Source organism: Ascaphus truei, chromosome 20 (genome assembly GCF_040206685.1).
Source record: "Ascaphus truei isolate aAscTru1 chromosome 20, aAscTru1.hap1, whole genome shotgun sequence".
NCBI classification, from domain to species: Eukaryota; Metazoa; Chordata; class Amphibia; order Anura; family Ascaphidae; genus Ascaphus; species Ascaphus truei.
Genome location: NC_134502.1, coordinates 21932086 through 21957005, shown reverse-complemented (window position 1 = coordinate 21957005; position 24920 = coordinate 21932086). Strand labels below are relative to the sequence as shown.

The window sequence follows — 24920 nt, the reverse complement described above, 5'->3', positions numbered from 1 at the left end:
TATAATCCTGAAAATTGATTTAAGTCTCCCAGCTGTGGCACGTGTCTTGTGTGGGCGTCGGGACACGGAAGGGTCATTGCCACGAGCTGGAGAAGAAGGAAAAAAGCTCTGCAAGACGAGACAGACTGTATCACGTCGACGACCCCTTCTCCTGCGGGCCCCAGTTAAACCCAAATGAGTGAGATTTGGGGATTTGTCAACAGTGAAATGAAGTGTATAGTTTAACCCCTAATTCCTCCTATTGCTCCATATAACCCCTCCCTATAACTCTTCACATTACTCAATATAACCTCTCCCTATAACTCCTCCTATTGCCCCATATAACCCCTCCCTATAACTCCTCCTATTGCCTCATATAACCCCTCCCTATAACTCCTCCTATCGCCCCATATAACCCCTCCCTATAACTCCTCCTATCGCCCCATATAACCCCTCCCTATAACTCCTCCTATTGCCCCATATAACCCCTCCCTATAACTCCTCCTATTGCCCCATATAACCCCTCCTTATAACTCATCCTATTACCCCAGAGAACCCCTCCCTATAACTCGTTGGAAAATTTGTGGGGGTCGCCAAAACATTAGCGAGGGTATACCGGTATTACCTTTCTGGGCGTGTATGTGTATACCGGTATTACCTCTCTGGGCGTGTATGTGTATACCGGTATTACCTCTTTGGGCGTGTATGTGTATACCGGTGTTACCTCTCTGAGCGTGTATGTGTATACCGGTATTACCTCTCTGGGCGTGTATGTGTATACCGGTATTACCTCTCTGGGCGTGTATGTGTATACCGGTATTACCTCTCTGGGCGTGTATGTGTATACCGGTATTTCCTCTCTGGGCGTGTATGTGTATACCGGTATTATCTCTCTGGGCGTGTATGTGCATACCGGTATTACCTTTCTGGGCGTGTATGTGTATACCGGTATTACCTCTCTGGGCGTGTATGTATATACCGGTATTACCTCTCTGGGCGTGTATGTATATACTGGTATTACCTCTCTGGACGTGTATGTGTATACCGGTATTACCTCTCTGGCGGTGTATGTGTATACCGGTATTACCTTTCTGGGCGTGTATGTGTATACCGGTATTATCTCTCTGGGCGTGTATGTGTATATTGGTATTACCTCTCTGGGCGTGTATGTGTATACCGGTATTACCTCTCTGGGCGTGTATGTGTATACCGGTATTACCTCTCTGGACGTGTATGTGTATACCGGTATTACCTCTCTGGGCGTGTATGTGTATACCGGTATTACCTCTCTGGGCGTGTATGTGTACAGTATATATCGGTATTACCTCTCTGGGCGTGTATGTGTATACCGGTATTACCTCTCTGGGAGTTTATGTGTATACCGGTATTACCTCTCTGGGCGTGTATGTGTATACCGGTATTACCTCTCTGGGCGTGTATGAGTATACCGGTATTACCTCTCTTGGCGTGTATGTATATAACGGTATTACCTCTCTGGGCGTGTATGTGTACCGGTATTACCTCTCTAGGCGTGTATGTGTATACCGGTATTACCTCTCTGGGCATGTATGTGTATATCGGTATTACCTCTCTGGGCGTGTATGTGTATACCGGCATTACCTCTCTGGGCGTGTATGTGTATACCGGTGTTATCTCTCTGGGCGTGTATGTGTATACCGGTATTACCTCTCTGGGCGTGTATGTGTATACCGGTATTACCTCTCTGGGCGTGTATGTGTATACAGGTATTACCTCTCTGGGCATGTATGTGTATACTGGTATTACCTCTCTGGGCGTGTACGTGTATACCGGTGTTACCTCTCTGGGCGTGTATGTGTATATCGGTATTACCTCTCTGGGCATGTATGTGTATACCGGTATTACCTCTCTGGGCGTGTATGTGTATATCGGTATTACCTCTCTGGGCGTGTATGTGTATACCGGTATTACCTCTCTGGGCGTGTATGTGTATACCGGTATTACCTCTCTGGGCGTGTATGTGTATATCGGTATTACTTCTCTGGGCGTGTATGTGTATACCGGTATTACCTCTCTGGGCATGTATGTGTATACCGGTATTACCTCTCTGGGCGTGTATGTGTATACCAGTATTACCTCTCTGGGCGTTTATGTGTATACCGGTATTACCTCTCTGGGCATGTATGTGTATACCGGTATTACCTCTCTGGGCGTGTATGTGTATACCGGTATTACCTCTCTAGGCGTGTATGTGTATACCGGTATTACCTCTCTGGGCGTGTATGTGTATACCGGTATTACCTCTCTGGGCATGTATGTGTATACCGGTATTACCTCTCTGGGCGTGTATGTGTATACCGGTATTATCTCTCTGGGCGTGTATGTGTATACCGGTATTACCTCTCTGGGCGTGTACGTGTATACCGGTATTACCTCTCTGGGCGTGTATGTGTATACCGTTATTGCCTCTCTGGGCGTGTATGAGTATACCGGTATTACCTCTCTGGACATAGTGACCTGACCAGCTTGGGGGGCGATGCAGGATTTCCCTGAGCAGGGCTCTTGCTATGGGGCTGGGCACCTTCCTCCATTCTGATTGGCTGCTGCTGGGTAATGCAGCCAATCCGTAGGAGGTGTCAGGAGCCTGGGGGTGGTGCCAAGGAGAGGAGGAAACAGCATGGAGCAGAAAGTTGTGTTGTGTGTGGCATGTGTGTGTGTGTGTGTGTGTGTGTAGCGCGTTGCACCTTTCATTATTGTGTCCAGCATTTTTGGAGAAGTCGCCTGTCAACCCTAGTTCTGACTGAAACTACAGTAAAATGGGAGAGTGACAAGGAGGAGAGTGACAGGGAGGGAGAGTGACATGGAAGGAGAGAGACAGGGAGGGAGAGAGACAGGGAATGAGAGAGACAGGGAGGGAGAGAGACAGGGAATGAGAGAGACAGGGAGGGAGAGAGACATGGAGGGAACGAGACATGGAGGGTGAGAGACAGGGAGGGAGAGAGACAGGGAGGGTGAGAGACAGGGAGGGTGTGAGACAGGGAACGGAGAGAGACAGGGAGGGAGAGAGACAGGGAGGGAGAGTGACATGGAAGGAGAGAGACAGGTAGGGAGAGAGACAGGGAGGGAGAGAGACAGGGAAGGAGAGAGACAGGGAGGGTGAGAGAGACAGGGAAGGAGAGAGACAGGGAGGGAGAGAGACAGGGAGGGAGAGAGACAAGGAGGGTGAGAGACAGGGAGGGAGAGAGACAGGGAGGGTGAGAGACAGGGAGGGAGAGAGACAGGGAGGGAGAGAGACAGGGAGGGTGAGAGACAGGGTGGATGAGAGGCAGGGAGGGTGAGAGACATGGAAGGAGAGAGACAGGTAGGGAGAGAGACAGGGAGGGAGAGAGACAGGGAGGGAGAGTGACATGGAAGGAGAGAGACAGGTAGGGAGAGAGACAGGGAGGGAGAGAGACAGGGAGGGAGAGTGACATGGAAGGAGAGAGACAGGTAGGGAGAGAGACAGGGAGGGAGAGAGACAGGGAAGGAGAGAGACAGGGAGGGTGAGAGAGACAGGGAAGGAGAGAGACAAGGAGGGAGAGAGACAGGGAGGGAGAGAGACAGGAATGGAGAGAGACAGGGACAGAGTGAGACATGGAGGGAGAGAGAAAGGGAGGGTGAGAGACAGGGAGGGTGAGACACAGGGAGGGTGAGAGAGACAGGGAAGGAGAGAGACAGGGAGGGTGAGAGACAAGGAGGGAGCGAGACAGGGAGGGAGAGAGACAGGGAGGGTGAGAGACAGGGTGGGTGAGAGGCAGGGAGGGAGCGAGACATGGAGGGTGAGAGACAGGGAGGGAGAGAGACAGGGAGGGAGAGAGACAAGGAGGGTGAGAGACAGGGAGGGAGAGAGACAGGGAGGGAGAGAGACAGGGAGGGAGAGAGACAGGGAGGGAGAGAGACAGGGAGGGAGAGAGACAGGGAGGGAGCGAGACAGGGAGGGAGCGAGACAGGGAGGGAGCGAGACAGGGAGGGAGAGAGACAGGGAGGGTGAGAGACAGGGAGGGTGAGAGACAGAGAGGGTGAGAGACAGGGAGGGAGAGAGACAGGGAGGGAGAGAGACAGGAATGGAGAGAGACAGGGACAGAGTGAGACATGGAGGGAGCGAGACATGGAGGGTGAGAGACAGGGAGGGAGAGAGACAGGGAGGGAGAGAGACAGGGAGGGTGAGAGACAGGGTGGGTGAGAGGCAGGGAGAGTGAGAGACAGGGAGGGTGAGAGACAGGGAGGGTGAGAGACAGGGAGGGTGAGAGACAGGGAGGGTGAGAGACAGGGAGGGAGAGAGACAGGTAGTGAGAGAGACAGGAATGGAGAGAGACAGGGACAGAGTGAGACATGGAGGGAGCGAGACATGGAGCGAGAGAGACAGGGAAGGTGAGAGACAGGGAGGGAGAGAGACAGGGAGGGAGAGAGACAGGGAGGGAGAGAGACAGGGAGGGTGAGAGACAGGGAGGGAGAGAGACAGGGAGGGTGAGAGACAGGGAAGGAGAGAGACAGGGAGGGAGCGAGACAGGGAGGGAGAGATACAGGGAGGGTGAGAGACAGGGAGGGTGAGAGACAGGGAGGGTGAGAGACAGGGAGGGTGATAGACAGGGAGGGTGATAGACAGGGAGGGTGAGAAAAAAGGAGGGTGAGAGACAGGGAGGGAGAGAGACAGGGAGGGAGAGAAACAGGAACGGAGAGAGACAGGGACAGAGTGAGACATGGAGGGAGAGAGACAGGGAGGGTGAGAGACAGGGAGGGTGAGAGACAGGGAGGGTGAGAGACAGGGAGGGTGAGAGACAGGGAGGGTTAGAGACAGGGAGGGTGAGAGAGACAGGTAAGGAGAGAGACAGGGAGGGAGAGAGAAAGGGAGGGAGAGAGACAGGGAGGGAGAGAGACCGAGAGGGAGAGAGACCGAGAGGGTGAGAGACAGGGAGGGTGAGAGACAGGGAGGGTGAGAGAGACAGGGAAGGAGAGAGACAGGGAGGGAGAGAGACAGGGAGGGAGAGAGACAGGGAGGGAGAGAGACAGGGAGGGTGAGAGACAGGGAGGGTGAGAGACAAGGAGGGTGAGAAACAAGGAGGGTGAGAAACAGGGAGGGTGAGAGACAGGGAGGGAGAGAGACAGGTAGTGAGAGAGACAGGAATGGAGAGAGACAGGGACAGAGTGAGACATGGAGGGAGCGAGACATGGAGCGAGAGAGACAGGGAAGGTGAGAGACAGGGAGGGAGAGAGACAGGGAGGGAGAGAGACAGGGAGGGAGAGAGACAGGGAGGGTGATAGACAGGGAGGGTGAGAAAAAAGGAGGGTGAGAGACAGGGAGGGAGAGAGACAGGGAGGGAGAGAAACAGGAACGGAGAGAGACAGGGACAGAGTGAGACATGGAGGGAGAGAGACAGGGAGGGAGAGAGACAGGAATGGAGAGAGACAGGGACAGAGTGAGACATGGAGGGAGCGAGACATGGAGGGTGAGAGACAGGGAGGGAGAGAGACAGGGAGGGAGAGAGACAGGGAGGGTGAGAGACAGGGTGGGTGAGAGGCAGGGAGAGTGAGAGACAGGGAGGGTGAGAGACAGGGAGGGTGAGAGACAGGGAGGGTGAGAGACAGGGAGGGAGAGAGACAGGTAGTGAGAGAGACAGGAATGGAGAGAGACATGGACAGAGTGAGACATGGAGGGAGCGAGACATGGAGCGAGAGAGACAGGGAAGGTGAGAGACAGGGAGGGAGAGAGACAGGGAGGGAGAGAGACAGGGAGGGAGAGAGACAGGGAGGGTGAGAGACAGGGATGGAGAGAGACAGGGAGGGTGAGAGACAGGGAAGGAGAGAGACAGGGAGGGAGCGAGACAGGGAGGGAGAGATACAGAGAGGGTGAGAGACAGGGAGGGTGAGAGACAGGGAGGGTGAGAGACAGGGAGGGTGATAGACAGGGAGGGTGATAGACAGGGAGGGTGAGAAAAAAGGAGGGTGAGAGACAGGGAGGGAGAGACAGGGAGGGAGAGAAACAGGAACGGAGAGAGACAGGGACAGAGTGAGACATGGAGGGAGAGAGACAGGGAGGGTGAGAGACAGGGAGGGTGAGAGACAGGGAGGGTGAGAGACAGGGAGTGTGAGAGACAGGGAGGGTGAGAGACAGGGAGGGTTAGAGACAGGGAGGGTGAGAGAGACAGGTAAGGAGAGAGACAGGGAGGGAGAGAGAAAGGGAGGGAGAGAGACAGGGAGGGAGAGAGACAGGGAGGGAGAGAGACAGGGAGGGAGAGAGACAGGGAGGGTGAGAGACAGGGAGGGTGAGAGACAAGGAGGGTGAGAAACAAGGAGGGTGAGAAACAAGGAGGGTGCGAGACAGGGACGGAGAGAGACAGGGATGGAGAGAGACATGGAGGGAGAGAGACAGGGAGGGTGAGAGACAGGGAGGGTGAGAGACAGGGAAGGAGAGAGACTGGTAGGGAGAGAAACAGGGAAGGAGAGAGACAGGGACGGAGATAGACAGAAAGGGTGAGAGACAAGGAGGGTGGGAGATATGGAGGGAGAGAGACAGGGAAGAAGAGTGACTGAGAAGGAGAGAGAGATAGGGTGAGAGACAGGGAGGGAGACCGGGAGGGAGAGAGACAAGGAGGGTGAGAGACAGGGAGGGAGTAAAACAGGGAGGGAGAGAGACAGGGAGGGTGAGAGACAGGGAGGGTGAGAGACAGGGAGGGTGAGAGACAGGGAACAGGGAGAGAGACAGGGAACAGGGAGAGAGACAGGGAACAGGGAGAGAGACAGGGAACAGGGAGAGAGACAGGGAACAGGGAGAGAGACAGGTAGGGATAGAGACAGGGAGGGAGAGACACACAGGCTGCTGTAGTGCAAGTTACAGTAGTTTCTGTGGTTTGTCACAAGATTAACTCTGCAGGGTCCCGTCAAGATGGCTCCGCAACATCAACTGGCTTCCCGTTGTCATGGCAACGTGGCGCCATTTGAAGTCGAGGAGCCATGTTAACGGGACTCTGCAGAGTTAGGTGCCGCCGCCGCCGCCGCAGCTGCTGGAGAAGGTAAGAGAAGTAAATATATAGATAAAATAAATGAATTTAAAAAAAATCAAATTTAATTACAAAAAGTCTCCGGGTTAGCCTTCAATAGAAGGGGCCCGCCCTGGCTGGGGGTGAGGGCGGGCGGGGGGGGGAGGGTTCTTTTGTAATCGACATTTAAATTTAGGGGTCGAGGCTAAAAAAAAAAAATGGCTGCTCACGACTGCTTTGTCCGGTTTTCCCCAAAATTACCCATCTTGAGACTGAGCCTTTCAAGTAGGCCCAAAGCCTGCAGCACACAGCGACTCCTGCCTATTGTCACGTGTGTCCCCACAACAGGCGGCTCAGACCTGGTTTCCATCAAGTGAAAAAACTATACAAAGTTCTGTTTATTCAGTGCTTCCAAATCAGGATGACTAAATCCCAGTCTGTTGACTGGTAAAGTGTATAAACTTGATGGAAGAGAAGGACTTGTCAATGCATCATAGAGTATAATATCCGGCTCACAATTGGGGGGTGGGTTGTATAAACATGAAGTCCTATTGGTATGGTAGATAATGCAGTCAGCAACTGTAGACAAAACAGTACAGGCTGGTTCTTCTCCAACCTGGACCCCCACCCTAGGCTGCACGTATGCTGTATATGTAATAATGTCTAACAGTCTTACTCCCGCTGTCTGACGACCATAAAATGGAAGAAGGTAAGATTACTATCACAGCAAGCTGCCGTCTATACCGTGTGCGTGCCTCCCGCTGAAGACGTAATACAGGACATCCAGCGAGGTAAAAAAAGCGGAGCGCAGCAGCCAAAATAGAAGGGCTACAATACAGGCATACCCCGGTTTAAGGACACTCACTTTAAGTACACCCGCGAGTAAGTACATCTCGCCCAATAGGCAAACGGCAGCTCACGCATGCGCCTGTCAGCACGTCCTGAACAGCAATACCGGCTCCCTACCTGTACCGAAGCTGTGCGCAAGCGGGGAGACTATAGAGCCTGTTACACATGCGTTATTTACATCAGTTATGCATTTATATGAAGATTGCAGTACAGTACATGCATCGATAAGTGGGGGAAAGGCAGTGCTTCACTTTAAGTACAGTGTCGCTTTACATACATGCGCCGGTCCCATTGCGTACGTTAATGCGGGGTACGCCTGTACGTGTACTAAATTAAAACCAATTGAATGAAAAAAGTAACAGCACGGCATAGTAGAAGTAAGCAACCCCAGCGCGTTTCGCGCATTTTCCGGCGCTTCATCAAACGCGTTGGAGTTGCTTACTTCTACTATGCCGTGCTGTTACTTTTTTCATTCAATTGGTTTTAATTTTGTACACTTATCGTAGCCCTTCTATTTTTACTGCTGTGCTCCGCTTTTTTACCTCGTTGGATTTCCTCTTTTTTTCCCATGAAGACATCAATGTGACTTAACCATGAAGCCGCCCTAACCTGAGCTCCTCCGATAAGTCACTTTGAACGCCACTTACAAAAGCGGACGGACTGCCATTTTAAAGCTGCAGTTCAAGCTGCCGTTTAAAATGTATTTTTTTCCCCATTCAATATGTGCATCAATACAGTCTGCACGCTGACAAGTGATTAGCTAAGTTGCCGATCGATCCGTTCTCCTGTCATCGATCGCCGAATCGGGAGGGGTTATTTAATTCGCTGTTAGGGCTGCACAAGAGAACCCAGTTCTGTGTGGAAGATCATGTGACCAGGCAGGCACGAGATACAATTGGTGCACTGCTAGAGAGAGGGCGGGGCTCAAGAGCCAGCGCCTGTCTCAGAAGAGGAAGGGGATGTGACTTTGTAAATGGTTTCTATAGAAACAAAAATGCTTGTTACATTAGAATACATTAAAAAAAAATTATGCTACAAGAATTTTCTCATAGTACAGAACTGATTTTTTTTTTTTTTAAACACACATGTAGGCTATTGCTTGAACTGCAGCTTTAATTTTAGTTTATCAGCTCATTTGTTAGGCGCAGAATTCATCGTGAAAAACCAGTGAGCAGTGAAAAAAACAGACCCCGTGTTGTATATCAGAGGTCCCCACCTCCAGTCCTCAAGGACCGCTAACAGTGCAGGTTTTAAGGATAGCCTCTCATTAGCACAGGTGGCCCAATCATTTTGACTGAACCACCTGTGCAGGGGTATCCGTAAAACCTGCACTGTTAGTGGTCCTTGAGGACTAGAGTTGGGGACCTCTGTTGTATATTATGGGGGGGGGGCTGGATCTTTAGCAAATAAATAACAGTAAGGGGTACGTGCCCCGTTTTAAAGTGTGTTGTACCTGAAAGCTCTTGGCGTTGATACTTCTCTGGCTGTCCGTGGCCTTTAGCTTGGAGTCCAAGACTTTCATCAGGGACTCCGTGTTCCGTAGGTACTGCAGGTCTCGAAAGGTCCGCAAATCCAAGACTTCCATGGACTGGGAAATATTCTGAACCTGTTATGAGACAAAGGGAAAGTAGAATCAGTGTGAAGCCTGAGACGGTAGGGGGGGGCAGCCTGCCCAGCATTTTAAAGGTTAAGTCCGTCAGTTTACCCTACCTTGTGAAGATGGATGCTTAAGCTACGGGCTAAGATTACCATCCCACTGTGGCTAAAATAGCCGACCTGTGTAACATTATTAAACAAACACATAAAATACAGAAATAAAGGGCTCTACCTACAAATAAATAAATCACTGTGATATTAATGTTTAATATAAATTGTGAGTATACAAACCATTACATGAATATAGTATATCCCAAAATAAAAAATATAAAGTGAAATCAGTCATTAATTAGGGATGGCTGCCTAGGGAACAAAAAAAAAACAAGTCTTTTCCAAAAACTGTATTTTATTTATAAAATGTGTTACCAGGAAGTGATACATTGAGAGTTACATCTCGTTTTCAAGTATGTCCTGGGCACAGAGTTATGATGACACATACATGGTTACATTAAGTGAACAGGGTAATACAATATATACAAGACATTGCATGCACAGTAAGAGATAATATATATTATAAGTGTATGTAACAGTTACAGACCAGATTAAAATGTGAGACAGCCTTAGATTTGAAAGAACTTAGACGGGTGGCGGCTGTGAGAGTCTCCGGTAGACTGTTCCAGTTGTGAGGTGCACTGTAAGAGAAGGAGGAGCGGCCGGATACTTTGTTGAGCCTTGGGACCGTGAACAGTGTTTTGGAGTCAGATCTCAGGTTATAAGTGCTGCATGTGGTAGGGGTGAGGAGCTTATTCAGATAGACGGGTAGCTTGCCCAGAAAGTATTTGAAGGCAAGACAGGAAAGGTGAACTTTGCGCCTGGACTCAAGTGATGACCAATCTAGTTCTTTGAGCATTTCGCAGTGATGTGTGTTGTAGTTGCATTGGAGGACAAAATTACCAATAGATACAACTAAGATACAACTAAGTCCCTGCCACAAAAAGCGAAGTAAAACCAGTCCCAGTGGATACAACCAGTCCCAAACAAGATAATGACTCCAGATGGTGATTTGTATTGTATTTGTATTGTATTTTGCAAGCGTCTGATGCTGTTGTGATGTACAGGCATACCCCGCTTTAAGTACACTCACTTTAAGTACACTCGCGAGTAAGTACATATCGCCTAATAGGCAAACGGCAGCTCACGCATGCGCCTGTCAGCACGTCCTGAACAGCAATACCGGCTCCCTACCTGTACCGAAGCTGTGCACAAGTGGGGAGACTATAGAGCCTGTTACAAATGTGTTATTTACATCAGTTATGCACGTATATGACGATTGCAGTACAGTACATGCATCGATAAGTGGGGAAAAGGTAGTGCTTCACTTTAAGTACATTTTCGCTTTACATACATGCTCCGGTCCCATTGCGTACGTTAATGCGGGGTATGCCTGTACTACGCAATGGTCTGCTTTTCTGTTTATTATACAGGATCACCAACTATCTGAAAATCACCACCTGGAGTCATTATCTTGTTTGGGACTGGTTTTATTCACTGAGTAATATTACAGTATGTTGTCCATATGAAACAGTTTATTCCCCCATGTAAATGTACTGGGTAATGTATTTACGTAGTTACATACAGTAGTAGATGAGGTTGAAAAAAGACGTACGTCCATCAAGTTCAACCTATGCTAAATTTAGACGACAGATTTATCCTATATCCGAACTTACAGTATATTGATCAAGAGGAAGGCAAACAAAAAAAACCCAGTGAAATATAATCTAATGATACATGTATCTCATATGGGGGAAAATGAATTCCTTCCTGACTCCAAATATTGGACATCAGATTACTCCCTGGATCAACATCCTTCCCATGTTTACTTATTTGGTATCTCCCTGTATACCTTTCCTTTCTAAAAAGATGTCCAGCCTTTTTTGAACATATCTACTGTATCTGCCATCACAGTCTCCATGGGTAATGAGACCCACATTGTAGCTGCCCTTACTGTAAAGATAAGGAGAAGCTCGTGGGGAGCGCAGGTTTCACCATATACAGTGTTCGACAAACCTATACATTTGCTCGCCCCGGGCGAGTGGATTTAACCCCCGGACGAGTAAATATTGGCCCAAGCAGCAAACGTTTGGTACTAGGTGGCGAGTAGATTTTTTTGTGTGGCGAGTAGATTTTTTGGTGATTTGTCAACCACTGAATATATATAGGGAAGAAATTTTAAAATAGTGCAATATGTCTAAACAATTACAGCAATTGAAACAGGAATCATGATTGGGGACTCACATTCTCCCAGTGGTGATACAGCATTGAATAACAGAGTGGTGAGAAGACTCAGCAATGTGCAGGGGGGTCTGGCTTGTATACACTCCCTGATGTCAGCAGGACAAACCCTCAACAGAATGAAAGAAAGACAACTCTAGTGCAACATTGTATGTTCACTGATGATATATTCAAAAAAGGCAATTGTTATTGCACTTACATGAGCAACAGGTGCTTAGACACGTAACAATTGATGCGCAGCATAGGTGTACAGCATCCACCCTTCTCCCGAGGTCGCGTCGCGTCACTTCCGGTTCGGCCCGTCGCGTCACTTCCGGTTTCGTGATCAGACACAGAATTGATCCACACGGGTTCTGGGACATTCAGAGCACACTTCTGGACTGCTGCTAGTTCACTCAACGCGTTTCACTGGCGTGGCAGCTTCGTCAGGAGTCCGATCGGACTGTACACCTATGCTGCGCATCGATTGTTACGTGTCTAAGCACTTGTTGCTCATGTAAGTGCAATAACAATTGCCTTTTTTGAATATATCATCAGTGAACATACAATGTTGCACTAGAGTTGTCTTTCTTTCATTCTGTTGAGGGTTTGTCCTGCTGACATCAGGGAGTGTATACAAGCCAGACCCCCCTGCACATTGCTGAGTCTTCTCACCACTCTGTTATTCAATGCTGTATCACCACTGGGAGAATGTGAGTCCCCAATCATGATTCCTGTTTCAATTGCTGCGTTTGTTTAGACATATTGCACTATTTTATATTTTCTTCCCTATATATATGGTGAAACCTGCGCTCCCCACGAGCTTCTCCTTACCATTCAAGACGGGAGAAATTGGATCTTCTCCCAAGAGGGTTGAGCAGCGAAGTTTGCCATTTTTTTCACATATTGAGCACTTTATATTTATCACAATATATTTATTTATATTTATATATATTTATTCATTATTTATATATCCATTATCTTCACTAGTAGCGCCTCACATTTTTTCGTTTAACACTTACTGTAAAGAACCTTTCCTTTGTTGCTGGTGAAATCTCCTTTCCTCCAACCTAAAGGGATGCCCCCGAGTCCTTTGTACTGCCCGTGGGAGGAATAGTTCTTTTGAAAGCTCCTTGTATCGTTCCTGAATATATTTGTATATAGTTATGATATCCCCTCTCTGACACCTCTTTTCTAAAGTAAACAAATCAAATTTAGCTAGCCTCTACTCATAAGTTAGATTGTCCATCCCCTTTATTAATTTGGTGGCTCTTGTCTGCACTTCCTCTTGTTCCAAATGTCTTTTCTAAGGAGTGGTTCCCAAAATTGTACTCCATATTCAAGGTGTATTTGTATGATTCCTGTGTGTGCTAGGGCTGGTAATTGACTTAGCCAGCACACAAAGGATTCTGGGCCTGCTATCCAAATCTGGACTTGGTGAGCTGCTCTGGACACTGGAGGAGTGGGGAGGGGTGTTTACTCAGATCTGGGGAACAGTCACTCCGAAAGCGAAGCCATTGTTCATCCCTGACTCTGAGGCTTTTATCCCTGCGGGGGTATCAGGCCGGCACTGAGAACCGTTGCTAGATCTTAGCTCCGTCAGGACAATTGCCATTGGTCGGTTTGAATTTTTGATTCCCCTTAAGACCAACCCCGTGGACTGTCTTAGAGCACTGTCTTCACCCACAGCCCGGATTGGTCCATCAGTGGCGAGCTCTCGCACTATGATTGTCCAGTACATAGAATCCTGATTGGTCGGCACCCCGGTTTTCCATGGTTTTAGATGGAGACTGGTAAACTATGTAGCCTCCTGCCATCCACAGTTGGTGTGTTCCTCCAAGGTTTTGCTGGTGACACCTTGTGACATGACCTTAACCCTTGTCTAAAAGGGCTTCAATAGAAAAACTGTATTGGTCTGCTGAGTCCAACAGGGAGCTGGTTAATTGCATCTAAAGACAATTAACCAGTCTCCGCCTGGCTCATCACACACAGGCAGAAAAGCCTCCTGCTTGAACTGCCTTGGATTGCTCTAGCACATGGGAGGTGTGTGCTCACAGAGATGGATCCCAAGGAACCAGCCCCTCTATTCCAGGACACAGCGGTCACTGGAACCCACCAGTGGGTGCACCCCATGGACACCTACCCAGACCTGGACTGAGGGAAAGAGCCCCTGATAACAGGTACCTCTTTGGACTTTGGGACAGAGAGTAGTAAGAGGCCTCCTAGCTTGGCAAATAGGGACTGGGAATTAAGTTAGCCCTTACAAAGGGATAGTTTGTTTATTTATTTGTGTGCTGCATTAAATATGTATCGTTTGAAGATACGGGATAAATAATAAATAAAAGCCAAGTGCTATTTCCCCCAAAATATGTCTCCTTGGTTGTACCTCTGCACTCGTCTGCTACACACCTGTATCTAAAACGAGACTCGGTCGAGCGAGAATTTTGGACTTGCTAGCAGCCAGCTAGCATCCCTACAATACTGAGGTACCCAGACAATATCAGTGTGTGGAAGACATCCAGGGTAAGCTAACCAAAGTGATGTCCAGCACATAGAGAGCAAGATTCCCCTGTCACCCCTGTGCTTGGGACACTGGAGGAGTGGGGAGGGGCGTGTACTCAGGTCTGGAGAACATGAACTCCAAAAGCGGAGCCTTTGTTCATCCCAGACTCTGAGATATCTATCTCTGCAGGAGGTATCAGGCTGAAACAGGAAACTGAGGTCTGGGACCTAGCCCCAACCGACTCAGTTCCCATTGGTCAGTTTGAATTGCCCACTCTCCTTAAGCCCACCTCTGTGGGCTGTCCTAAGGCACTGTAACCTCCCACTTCCCTGATTGGCCTATCATAGGTGCTCCCTCGTTCTGTGATTGGCCGACGTAGCATCCGTGCTCCGATTGGGTGGCACCCAGTCCTCCATGGTTTTAGATTGAGGCCGGGAAACTATGTAAATCACAGTTAGTGAGATTAGATCCAGTCTCAAAGTCTGGGAGACAGTTGATGTGGTGTTACTCCAAGGTTTTTGCCGGAGACACACAGCTGCAAAACGAGGCTCGGTTGTATAGATGAGCGTGACTTTTAAACTTGCTAAAACGCAACTGGCCTCCCTACTGCACCGTGCTACCCAGAGACTCTCGGTATGTGGAAGGCATTCTGGGTTTTGGATGTCAGGGTATCAATGTGCAACTCAAATGTTAAGTGCGAGTCAAACCATATGCCCAGATATATGAAACTAGTGACAGGGGCTAGGACGGTATTGGAGTTGGATCTGACTCCATCTACATTTTTCCATTAACCACTGTACCACGTGCCCCAAGGAAGACACCTTTATCACTACACCACGCCTCCGCCTAGACTGACACACTAACCACTAGAACCCAACTCCACTCAGACTAACACTTTAACTACTACACCACTCATCCACCCACATTAACAACCCCATAACCGATACACCACACCACTACCCAGACTAACATTGCCTTCAACGCTATACAACACCTTCACCCAGGGTTAAACCTTAATAACACCACGCCCACCTGTCCTGCAAGACGGACACCTTACAGTAACTTCTACAACTCTCCTCCTCCAAGGCCAAAACCCTAACCAGTACACCTCACCTCCCCCTAGACTACAGTAATATATGGGCAGGTGGCTTATTACCTTCTCCATCAGCTGCCTCAACTGTCTGCTCCGAGGGTCTTTGGAGCAGGTGGTCTGTGCAGGGGCCACCACTGTGCAGATGCACTTGCCATCCGGTGCTTGGGCCGATGTGTAGATTTGCCATCCGTCCTCGGGACTGGGGAAGAGCGTCTGGGAAAAGAGCATATCGAAGGCGACTTAGAAAAAGCAGTGGTGCCGGCTGAAAACGGTAGAGACAAAGGTCTGTTAATCTGCTCTAGCAAAGATTCGTAGCATTTTTTAAGACATAGCCATTTTAATTGTTCCTACAAAAAAAAAATCTCTTTAAAAAGCAATTGGAGGCGATTTAAATGCCATTAAAAAGTATTGGCAATACGTTACCAACATTTTAGCAAACAATATGGATCCGCAGTCTGATCTCGAAAGAGATGAGGTAATAAACGTAAATAACCAAGATTGAACCCATTAAACACGTCCCCATCATTAAGTCACTTTGCCCCTACGTGGGACTGACCCTTTAACCCATTAAACACGTCCCTGTCATTAGGTCACTTTGCTCCTACGTGGGACTGACCCTTTAACCCATTAAACAAGTCCCTGTCTTTAAGTCACTTTGCCCCTACGTGGTGACTGACCCTTTAACCCATTAGACACGTCTCTGTCATTAGATCACTCTGCTCCTACAGTACGTGGGACGGTCCCTTTAACCCATTAGACACGTCCCTGTGAGTAGGCCACTTTGTCCCTACGTGGGACTGACAGTTTAACCCAGGGGTGCGCAAACTTTTCCCCCGTGCGCACCCCTGCTTGCTCGCCTCAGGGCAGCTGTGGTTTTACCTTCTTGTGGGTTGTTAGCTGTGAGATTTTGAGGTTGTTTTGCAAGCCGGAAGATCTGAATATACCGGACTACGAGGCTGTTTTGTGATCTTCGCCACTGGTTCCAGCTGATTGCCTGCATTCATTCCTCATCCCTTAGCTTCCCTGCTGTTGGTTGGATTCACTGTGATCCTGTGTGTGTTTTCTTATGGAAGTTTTACTTTCATTATATGCATACTATAAATATATTTCTTTTATATATTTCAATTAATAGTTTGTTCTTTCTCTTTTTGCGCCCTGCTTTATGTGTTATCTTGCTCGCCTCGGCGCCTCGCGCCCCCCGTTCCCGCCAGACCCTGGCCTCAAATGACATGCGCGGTCATGTGATGTCATGTTGCCATGGTAACGTGACGTCACGTGACCCCCGCGGCGTCATTTGGCGCTGGGTTACCAGAACGACATGACGCTGGAAGGGAAGGTAAGTGAGTTATAGAGGCCTCGCGCGTTCCACCGGCATTTCATTTAAATGCCTGGGGGGGAGAGCGCAGGACCTCTATAACTGCAGCGCCCCCCCCCCCAGAAAATCTAGCGCCCCTCAGTTTGCGCACCCCTGCTTTAACCCATTAAACACGTCCCTGTCATTAGGTCACTTTGCTCCTGCGTGGGACTGACCCTTTAACCAATTACACACATCCCCGTCATTAGGTCACTTTGCTCCTACGTGGGACTGACCCTTTAACCCATTAAACACGTCACTGTCATTAGGTCACTTTGCCCCTATGTGGGACTGACCCTTTAACCCATTAAACACGTCCCTGTCATTAGATCACTTTGCTCCTACATGGGACTGGCCCTTTAACCCATTAAACACGTCCCTGTCATTAGGTCACTTTGCACCTATGTAGGACTGACCCTTTAACCCATTACACACGTCCCTGTCCATAGAAATATACGCCCATCACTAAGCCAAGATGCACCTTTTACTATAGTTGAAAACAGCAGTTTCAGGTTGTGTGCATATTGGAAACAATGGACAGGGAGAAACATAAAGTTTGGGATCGACTTTCCCACTAACAAGCACTCCCCATGATTAGGCAAACCCAGACATTTATTGACTTGTTAACTTAATCAAAGATGTTCTCCTGTGACTGACTTTATTACGGGTAATATTAAATGGAACCTAGCAGGGAAGAGTGGGGGGGAGGGAAGGGGAAGGAAGAGAAAAGGGAGAACGAAATAATGAATGGAAAAAAAAAAGAAACAAACACGGCACTGTTGATTTATAATATCTCTAACTGCGCAATGTGCAGAGAGATACTCTGTATCTGCTCTGATTTGTGAGCAAAACTGGCACATTTTCACCCTTGCTCCTTCTGTATGTATCAAAGCATTTTGGCCCATCTGCCCCAGCTTGTACTTTGGGTGTGTCAGTAGGAGGAGTTGGGAGGAGTTTCATGGTGCACAGGTTATAATGAGATGTATCACATTCTGCGTCTCTGCCCCAGCTTGCACCTTGGGGAGAGTCAGTAGGAGGAGTTGGGGGAGTTACACGGTGCACAGATTATAATGAGATGTGTCACATTCTGCGTCTCTGCCCCAGCTTGCACCTTGGGGGAGAGTCAGTAGGAGGAGTTGGGTGAGTTACATGGTGCACAGATTATAAGGAGATGTATCACATTCTGCGTCTCTGCTCCAGCTTGCACCTTGGGGAGAGTAAGTAGGAGGAGTTGGGGGAGGAGTTAACTGGTGCACAGGTTATAATGAGATGTGTCACATTCTGCGTCTCTGCCCCAGTTTGCACCTTGGGGAGAGTCAGTAGTAGGAGTTGGGGGAGGAGTTACACAGTGCACAGATTATAATGAGATGTGTCACATTCTGCGTCTCTGCCCCAGCTTGCACCTTGGGGGAGAGTCAGCAGGAGGAGTTGGGTGAGTTACATGGTGCACAGATTATAAGGAGATGTGTCACATTCTGCGTCTCTGCTCCAGCTTGCACCTTGGGGAGAGTAAGTAGGAGGAGTTGGGGGAGGAGTTAACTGGTGCACAGGTTATAATGAGATGTGTCACATTCTGCGTCTCTGCCCCAGTTTGCACCTTGGGGAGAGTGAGTAGGAGGTGTTGGGGAGTAGTTACACGGTGCACAGATTATAATGAGATGTATCACATTCTGCGTCTCTGCCCCAGGTTGCACCTTGGGGAGAGTCAGTAGGAGGAGTTGGGGGAGGAGTTACACGGTGCACAGGTTATAATGAGATGTGTCACATTCTGCGTCTCTGCCCCAGGTTGCACCTTGGGGAGAGTCAGTAGGAGGAGTTGGGGAGGAGTTACATGGTGCACAGGTTATAATGAGATGTGTCACATTCTGCGTCTCTGCCCCAGCTTGCACCTTGGGGAGAGTCAGTAGGAGGAGTTGGGGGAGGAGTTACACGGTGCACAGATTATAATGAGATGTATCACATTCTGCGTCTCTGCCCCAGGTTGCACCTTGGGGAGAGTCATTAGGAGGAGTTGGGGGAGTTACACGGTGCACAGGTTATAAAGAGATGTATCACATTCTGCGTCTCACCCCCAGCTTGCACCTTGGGGATAGTCAGTAGGAGGAGTTGGGGAGGAGTTACACGGTGCACAGGTTATAATGAGATGTGTCACATACTGCGTCTCCATGCACGGCATCTGAAGCAGCGTACATAAAAAAAATCCTACATCATATGTAAAAAACTGTTTATAGATATAATCGACAGCCAAAAAAACGGACCAGCGCATCTAAAATCATTTAATTTTATGTTGATACAAAAATCCCTCTGTCCCATCCTACAGTATGACACGCACACACTTCCTGACCGGCAAAGATCTTCTAAAAGCTAGTTCCGGTGCTTACCGTGCCTTTGCCCAGCCGGCAGTCAGGATCGGAGACATATATCTTTCAGACAGCCCTGCTCCACACACACACATACTGCAGAGAGAAAACTGCTGAGGAACCTTTATTTCCTCTCACCCATTCATTACCAGTAAATAAGGCCTGTCATGGGAGACCAGGTTATTTACACCTTTTTACCGGGATCATACATTGAGCAAAACAAGGTAATGAAATAAATTGAAGTTTATTCGCATACATTCGCTTACACACGATGATACACATAATACAGACAAAACAATGGTATTTTGGACCAAGGCTAAAAAATGTAAGCTTCCAGTGACCGAGCTCCAGATCAGAACCAAGGCTAAAACCACCCTAACTCTGGTTACTAGTTTTAAATACTTGGGCATATGGTTTGACTCCCATTTAACATTTGGGATGCACATTGATACCCTGACATCCAAAACCTAGGTGTTCTTTACAGGAACAAGGATGCTTAGTTGGCCAAACTAAGCGCGAAAGCTCACCTGTGATGGACCAATCAGGGCCATGGGCGGTGACAGTGTTTTAAACTGTGGGCTTACGGAGAGTTGAAAATTCAAACAGAACACTGGGACCTGAGTCAGTTGGGGTTAGGCCCCAGGCCTAGGTCTCCGCCTACTACTGCCGGCAGAGATAGCTGCCTCAGGGTCTGGGCTGAACAATGCCTCCTGCTTTTGGAATGACTGTTCCCCAGACCTGAGTTTACACCCCTCCCCACTCCTCCAGTGTCCCAAGCACCTCACCCAGCCCACATTTACACAGCAGGCCCAGATTTCTTTGATTTTGCTGGCTGGCTAAGTGAAGTACCCGCCCCAGCACACAAAGTTATTAGAATGCATTACATTATATATGCATGGGGGAATAAGCTGTTACCGGGCACACATTATCACACACGTCAGAAATGTCGGCTGCAATAAGATGGTCTTTTGACTGGTATGGGCACTTGCTGGGCTTAACCTTTAATATGTTGCCGGGTTGTCCCTACCAACAAAGATAATAATGGTGAGCATGGTGTTGAGGATAGTGTGTGGTGCACACACAGAGGAGGGAAGCAACCCTGAGCCTGATGGTGATATGATCTTTTGTGCCACAACACTAGGCAAGTAGTCTAGCTGGTAACATCAGTGAAGAAGATGTTTATACATCATAATGATAGTAGCCAGGCATTGGTCACCACCACAACCACAACTATTAGCACTAATGCTTCTCTTAGTAGACTGAAAAGCAAAAGTTGCCGTGACTTGCCTACAGTATATACAGTACAATAGTGTGTTAAGAAATAGATATTGTTCCCAGCACTCAGAACAGGTAAACGGAAAATAAGTTGTTATATCCAAAAAAATAGAAAATGTATGCATTTGGTGTAAGATAAATAAAAGTATACGGAAACAAGTGCAAAAATCACATCATTGTGGAACTATATGCATTTGTTTCGGGATACTTTTTTGTATCTTTCACCAAATATATAAACTTTCTATTTTTTCCCCTTACAACTGACTTTGTGGCAGTTCCTTTTCCATGTATCTGCTCTGAGAGCTGGTAAGCATCCAATTTGTTAGTATTATTCCAGAGGGAATTAAGTTCCATCTTTTGTTCCCGTTGCACCTATTTCGTGACTGACTCTTCAAATTATCTCTAGAGGTGGTGCTGTCTGACCTATATAGCTTTGACAGTATTGTATATTGCAAAGTAAAATAAATATATCAAAGTAATAGCCTTTCTCTTACACAGCGCTGACCATGTCTCAGCCCCGCAGAGCTTACAATCAATGTTTTTGGTGCCCGAGGCACAGGGAGATAAAGTGACCTGCCCAAGGTCACAAGGAGCCGACACCGGGAATTGAACCAGGTTTCCCCTGAGTCAACCTCAGCACCTTTACTCATGACAAAGTTCACCCAGAACAACTAAAGCAGAGGTCCCCAACTCCAGTCCTCAAGGACCACTAACAGTGCAGGTTTTACGGATAACCCGGCTAGAGCACAGGTGGTTCAGTCAAAATGATTGGGCCACCTGTGCTAATGAGAGGCTGTCTTTAAATGGAGTTGGGAACCTCTGAATCAAAGGATTCATGAGATAAGACCAAGGTCATTTTCAGTTTATCCTAACTCCCATGGAATGTATACTGTTGGCCGGTCATATATCTCCTCCCTCTTTTCCTATTGTAGATATTACAATGGGGGCTGAAAACGAACCAGTGGGTTGCTCTCCTGAAAAGAGTGATGCCAACACCTGGCATCATCAAAATATGGTTGCTCCCAGATTCAATGCTGGTATTAAATTTTCCCCACATATAAATGATTTGGACTATGGAGTTCCCAGTCTGTGCTGGGAAGTACAGTATAATCCTGACATTTAAATGAAACTTCTATCGTTCCAAATTTGATTTCCCATTTTGTGGTCTCACATCAAATCTCTCTGTTACTCTTGTGTACGCCTAGTGATTGTGGGGACTACACATCCTCAAACCAACTGGGATCACACTGCTTATATCTACCTTCTAATATTGAAGCATATGGTCGGAGAAATAATATCTTGCATATAGTGGATCGTGTCTGGCCTAATTCCACCTATATAATATCAAAATACCTTGTAGCACTATTGGGTGGATTGGCATACTACAAATTGATGTAACTGAACGATATCATGGTCTTTTACGTTCTACAGGAGGAATTTATGGTAATCCATTAATGTCATACATGCGGCTTCCTATTGTGTAATGGAGAACAAACAACCCTACAGTATGTGCCTTTACATACAGTATCTTGTTGGTTGTGGTCGGATGTGGTCTATTCTGATTCTGGAACACTGGGGTTAATAATATGAGTGTTCAGACATCGTATGGTTACTAAGCAACAGAGTACTTTATATATGGTCAGATCACTTTGCCATACTGTGATACGTTCCACTAGTATAGTTGAAACATCCGGTTTAAGCGGATGCGTTCCGCCGGTTTGGTTTCCCCTACTTTTTCGTCATCACCATTACAGCCATGAGCAACACAACCACTACTCCCCTGAGTAGTGGCTTGACCATGCCCATCGTCCTCAACTGCCCCTACTGTATGTCTATACTTTCTTCCTCAACTGGCACAATATCGGAGGCAGCAGCAGCAGCAGCAATAGTGTAAACAGTGCCACCACGCTAAGGCACTTCCAGTGTGGTGTAAACTACCGCACTCTCAGTCCCTGTCCTTGACGGTGGTGGTGGCTGCCACTCAGACACTGTCTCGAACAAGGATGAGGTTGAATGGAAAACCGCCACCAGTGTCTGCCTCCTCCCCCTCCTTAGCTAACATACACAAATAACTGAAAGCCCGGTTGCTGGGCTTGTGGGAGAGTGACTACCTACCACTGTCCTCGTAGTACATTCAAAAGTCTCTCTGAATTGCCTATATCAGGAGTGGCCAACTCAAGTCCGCAAGGGCCACCCACGGGTCAAAGTGTTAAGGATATCCCAGGTTCGGCATAGGTGGCTCAATCAGTATCCCACCACCAACAGCCTCATTGTTCTCATCTTAAGAAACAGTCAGCAGTATTATTAGACAACAGCAGCCGTCCCGACATTGTCTTCACCATCATCAAGAGTGCCTGACTCTGGTTCTGGTAGTGACAGTGACACAGGGGATGGAGAAGTAGGGCACCAACTGTGGAGAGTTGAACAGGAGGAAAGAAAGCCTTGGATACACAGCACGACCTGCACATGGAAAAGTTCCCTGCATGGATGCATTTTAATTCCTGGACTACGCTTGCCCTCACTCATCGTCGCACCCCCGGGACTTTTTGGCTAGGGATGCACGTGAATCCTTTAACACACCCGGCCGTTTTCTGGTTGGGGGGGGTGCTTATGCACACTTCTTGTAGCACATTGCGCGGCACTTTATGTTTCGGTGTTTCAGATTTGCTGCACATTTTTGTATGTGGTTAGTCACCGTCTCTCTCGCTCTCCGAGAGAAAACGACCCGAGTTAGTAGGCTCCGGGTGAAAACCAAAGGCTTGGATGTTCTTGCTGACCTTCTAGCAGAAGAGAGCTGATAAAAGGACATATGGGTTGCTGACTGGAGGGTGGCATCAAAGACCCTGAAGACATTCTTGGCCCACTGGATGAAGAGATTCGGGGATAGTAAAAGGACGACAGTCACAAGTAACAGCACCCAAATCAATACAGTGATTTACGCACAGGATCCACTCGGGCTCCCAAAGAAGAAAAGGTGCCTGTGAGTGGGGTTACTGGCTGTGTATTACTTTACCCCAGGCTGTGCTGAAAAAGCTGGGCAAATTGGCAGAGATAAGCTTATAGGGTCCCATGTTAAAATGGATAAGAAGTAAAGTGGCACACTGTTCTCATTGGCATGTCGTTACCCAGAATCCTTGGCTGCAGTGGAAACAACTGTTTGCTAAGCGATAATGGGGAAAGGCTGGGATGCAGACCTGCCTGAGACACGCGACTGTATTTTTATTGCACCTATTAAAACCAGATGTATCGATCGAACCCTATTTTGGCCCGTGTGCGAGAGCCGGGGAGACCTCCACTGCCTGTTCCTACCCCCCACCCCCATTAGTTGAAGCTTGGAAGATCGCTGTCTGGTTTCACAAACGACCCGGTTATTTTATGGAAGATATCACTAATTCTTCTGCATGATGTGTGCATTAAGCAGTATGCCGTACAAACAAATCAAGAAATACAAGTTTGCTGGATTAAGAGGTTCTCCGTGACTTGTAAGCTCCCGTATCCCACATTAGCAGAGGAACTAAAGTGGTCCTACATAGGGTTCCTAGGTGGCTTCTCCAAAAATACTAGACAAAATGCTGAAAGGTGTGACACACACACACACACCACCACACTCTGCTCCATGCTGTTTCCTCCTTTCCTTGGCCCCACCCCAGGCTCCTGACACCTCCTCCTGATTGGCTGCATTACCTAGCAGCAGCCAATCAGGATGGAGGAAGCTGCTCAGCCGCCTAACAACCCTGCTCCCTCCCTGCTAGGGGAAATCCTAGGTAGGAAGCTAAAAAGGAGGACATGTCAGCTTGGGGGCCTGAAGCAGCCATGTTGCTTGTGGAAGGAAGATGAAAACGAGAGAGAGACAGAGAGAGACAGAGACACACAGAGACACACAGAGGCAGACACAGTGAGAGACAGAGAGACAGAGACAGACACAGAGAAAGACACTGTGTGCGCGCGTGTGTGTGTAAACGTCGTTCTTTTCTAGTCCTATACTATTTCCATGGTGCCAATGTTGGAGAGCCTGGAAGGGCCCGCGGGGAATCCCGCCAGCTATTGAGCAGATCGGCCCAACACTGAGTGATGTGACAGTGGTACAGCGGGTCAAAGGTGCCCTGGGACAGTAATGACAGAGCGAGAGCGTCTGGGAGCTCAGGCTCCATCATATGTCACTGTGTCTGTGGCTGTCTCCTAATCTTTATTCACTGTCTTTTTCAGCGAGACTGTCTAAAGCTGTCTCGTTCCCTGTCCCTGCAGCAGTCCCTGCCTCTCGCTCCGTTTGTAGCTGGCGGTCTCTCTTTCGCATCATGTTTGCCTATCTGCTTGCAGCAGCCTCTCTCCTTTATCTTCCTGGGTTTACTCTCCCCGGAAGAGTCTCTCTCTTTAACCTGTATTTTGTCAGTCTCTCTCTCTCTCTCTCCATGTACTGTAACAGTATTTCTCTATCCCTGGTGCAGTCTCTCTCTGTGTCTTTCTCTCTGTTTCCCCATTGCAGTCTCTGTCACTTCTTGTAGCAGTCTCTCTCTGTCATCTACACAAACATGACAACCCAGTCTCCTCTCAGTCTCTCCCTGTAGCAGTCTCTCTCTACACGTAGAAGCCTCTCTCTCTTGCAGCAGTCTCCCTCTCCCAATGTAGCAGTCTCTCACTCCCTGTA

The 24920-nt window shown here is 48.2% G+C and overlaps 1 protein-coding gene across 1 annotated transcript in view; it reads right to left on the bottom strand.

Annotated features, from left to right (window-relative positions):
- Nucleotides 1–24920, bottom strand: part of OLFM2 (olfactomedin 2) — an 84506-nt gene that overhangs the window by 38897 nt on the left and 20689 nt on the right. Inside the window, 2 exon segments of the mRNA XM_075577411.1 lie at nt 9277–9429; nt 15350–15499. Of these exon segments, the coding sequence (XP_075433526.1) occupies nt 9277–9429; nt 15350–15499 (303 nt within the window).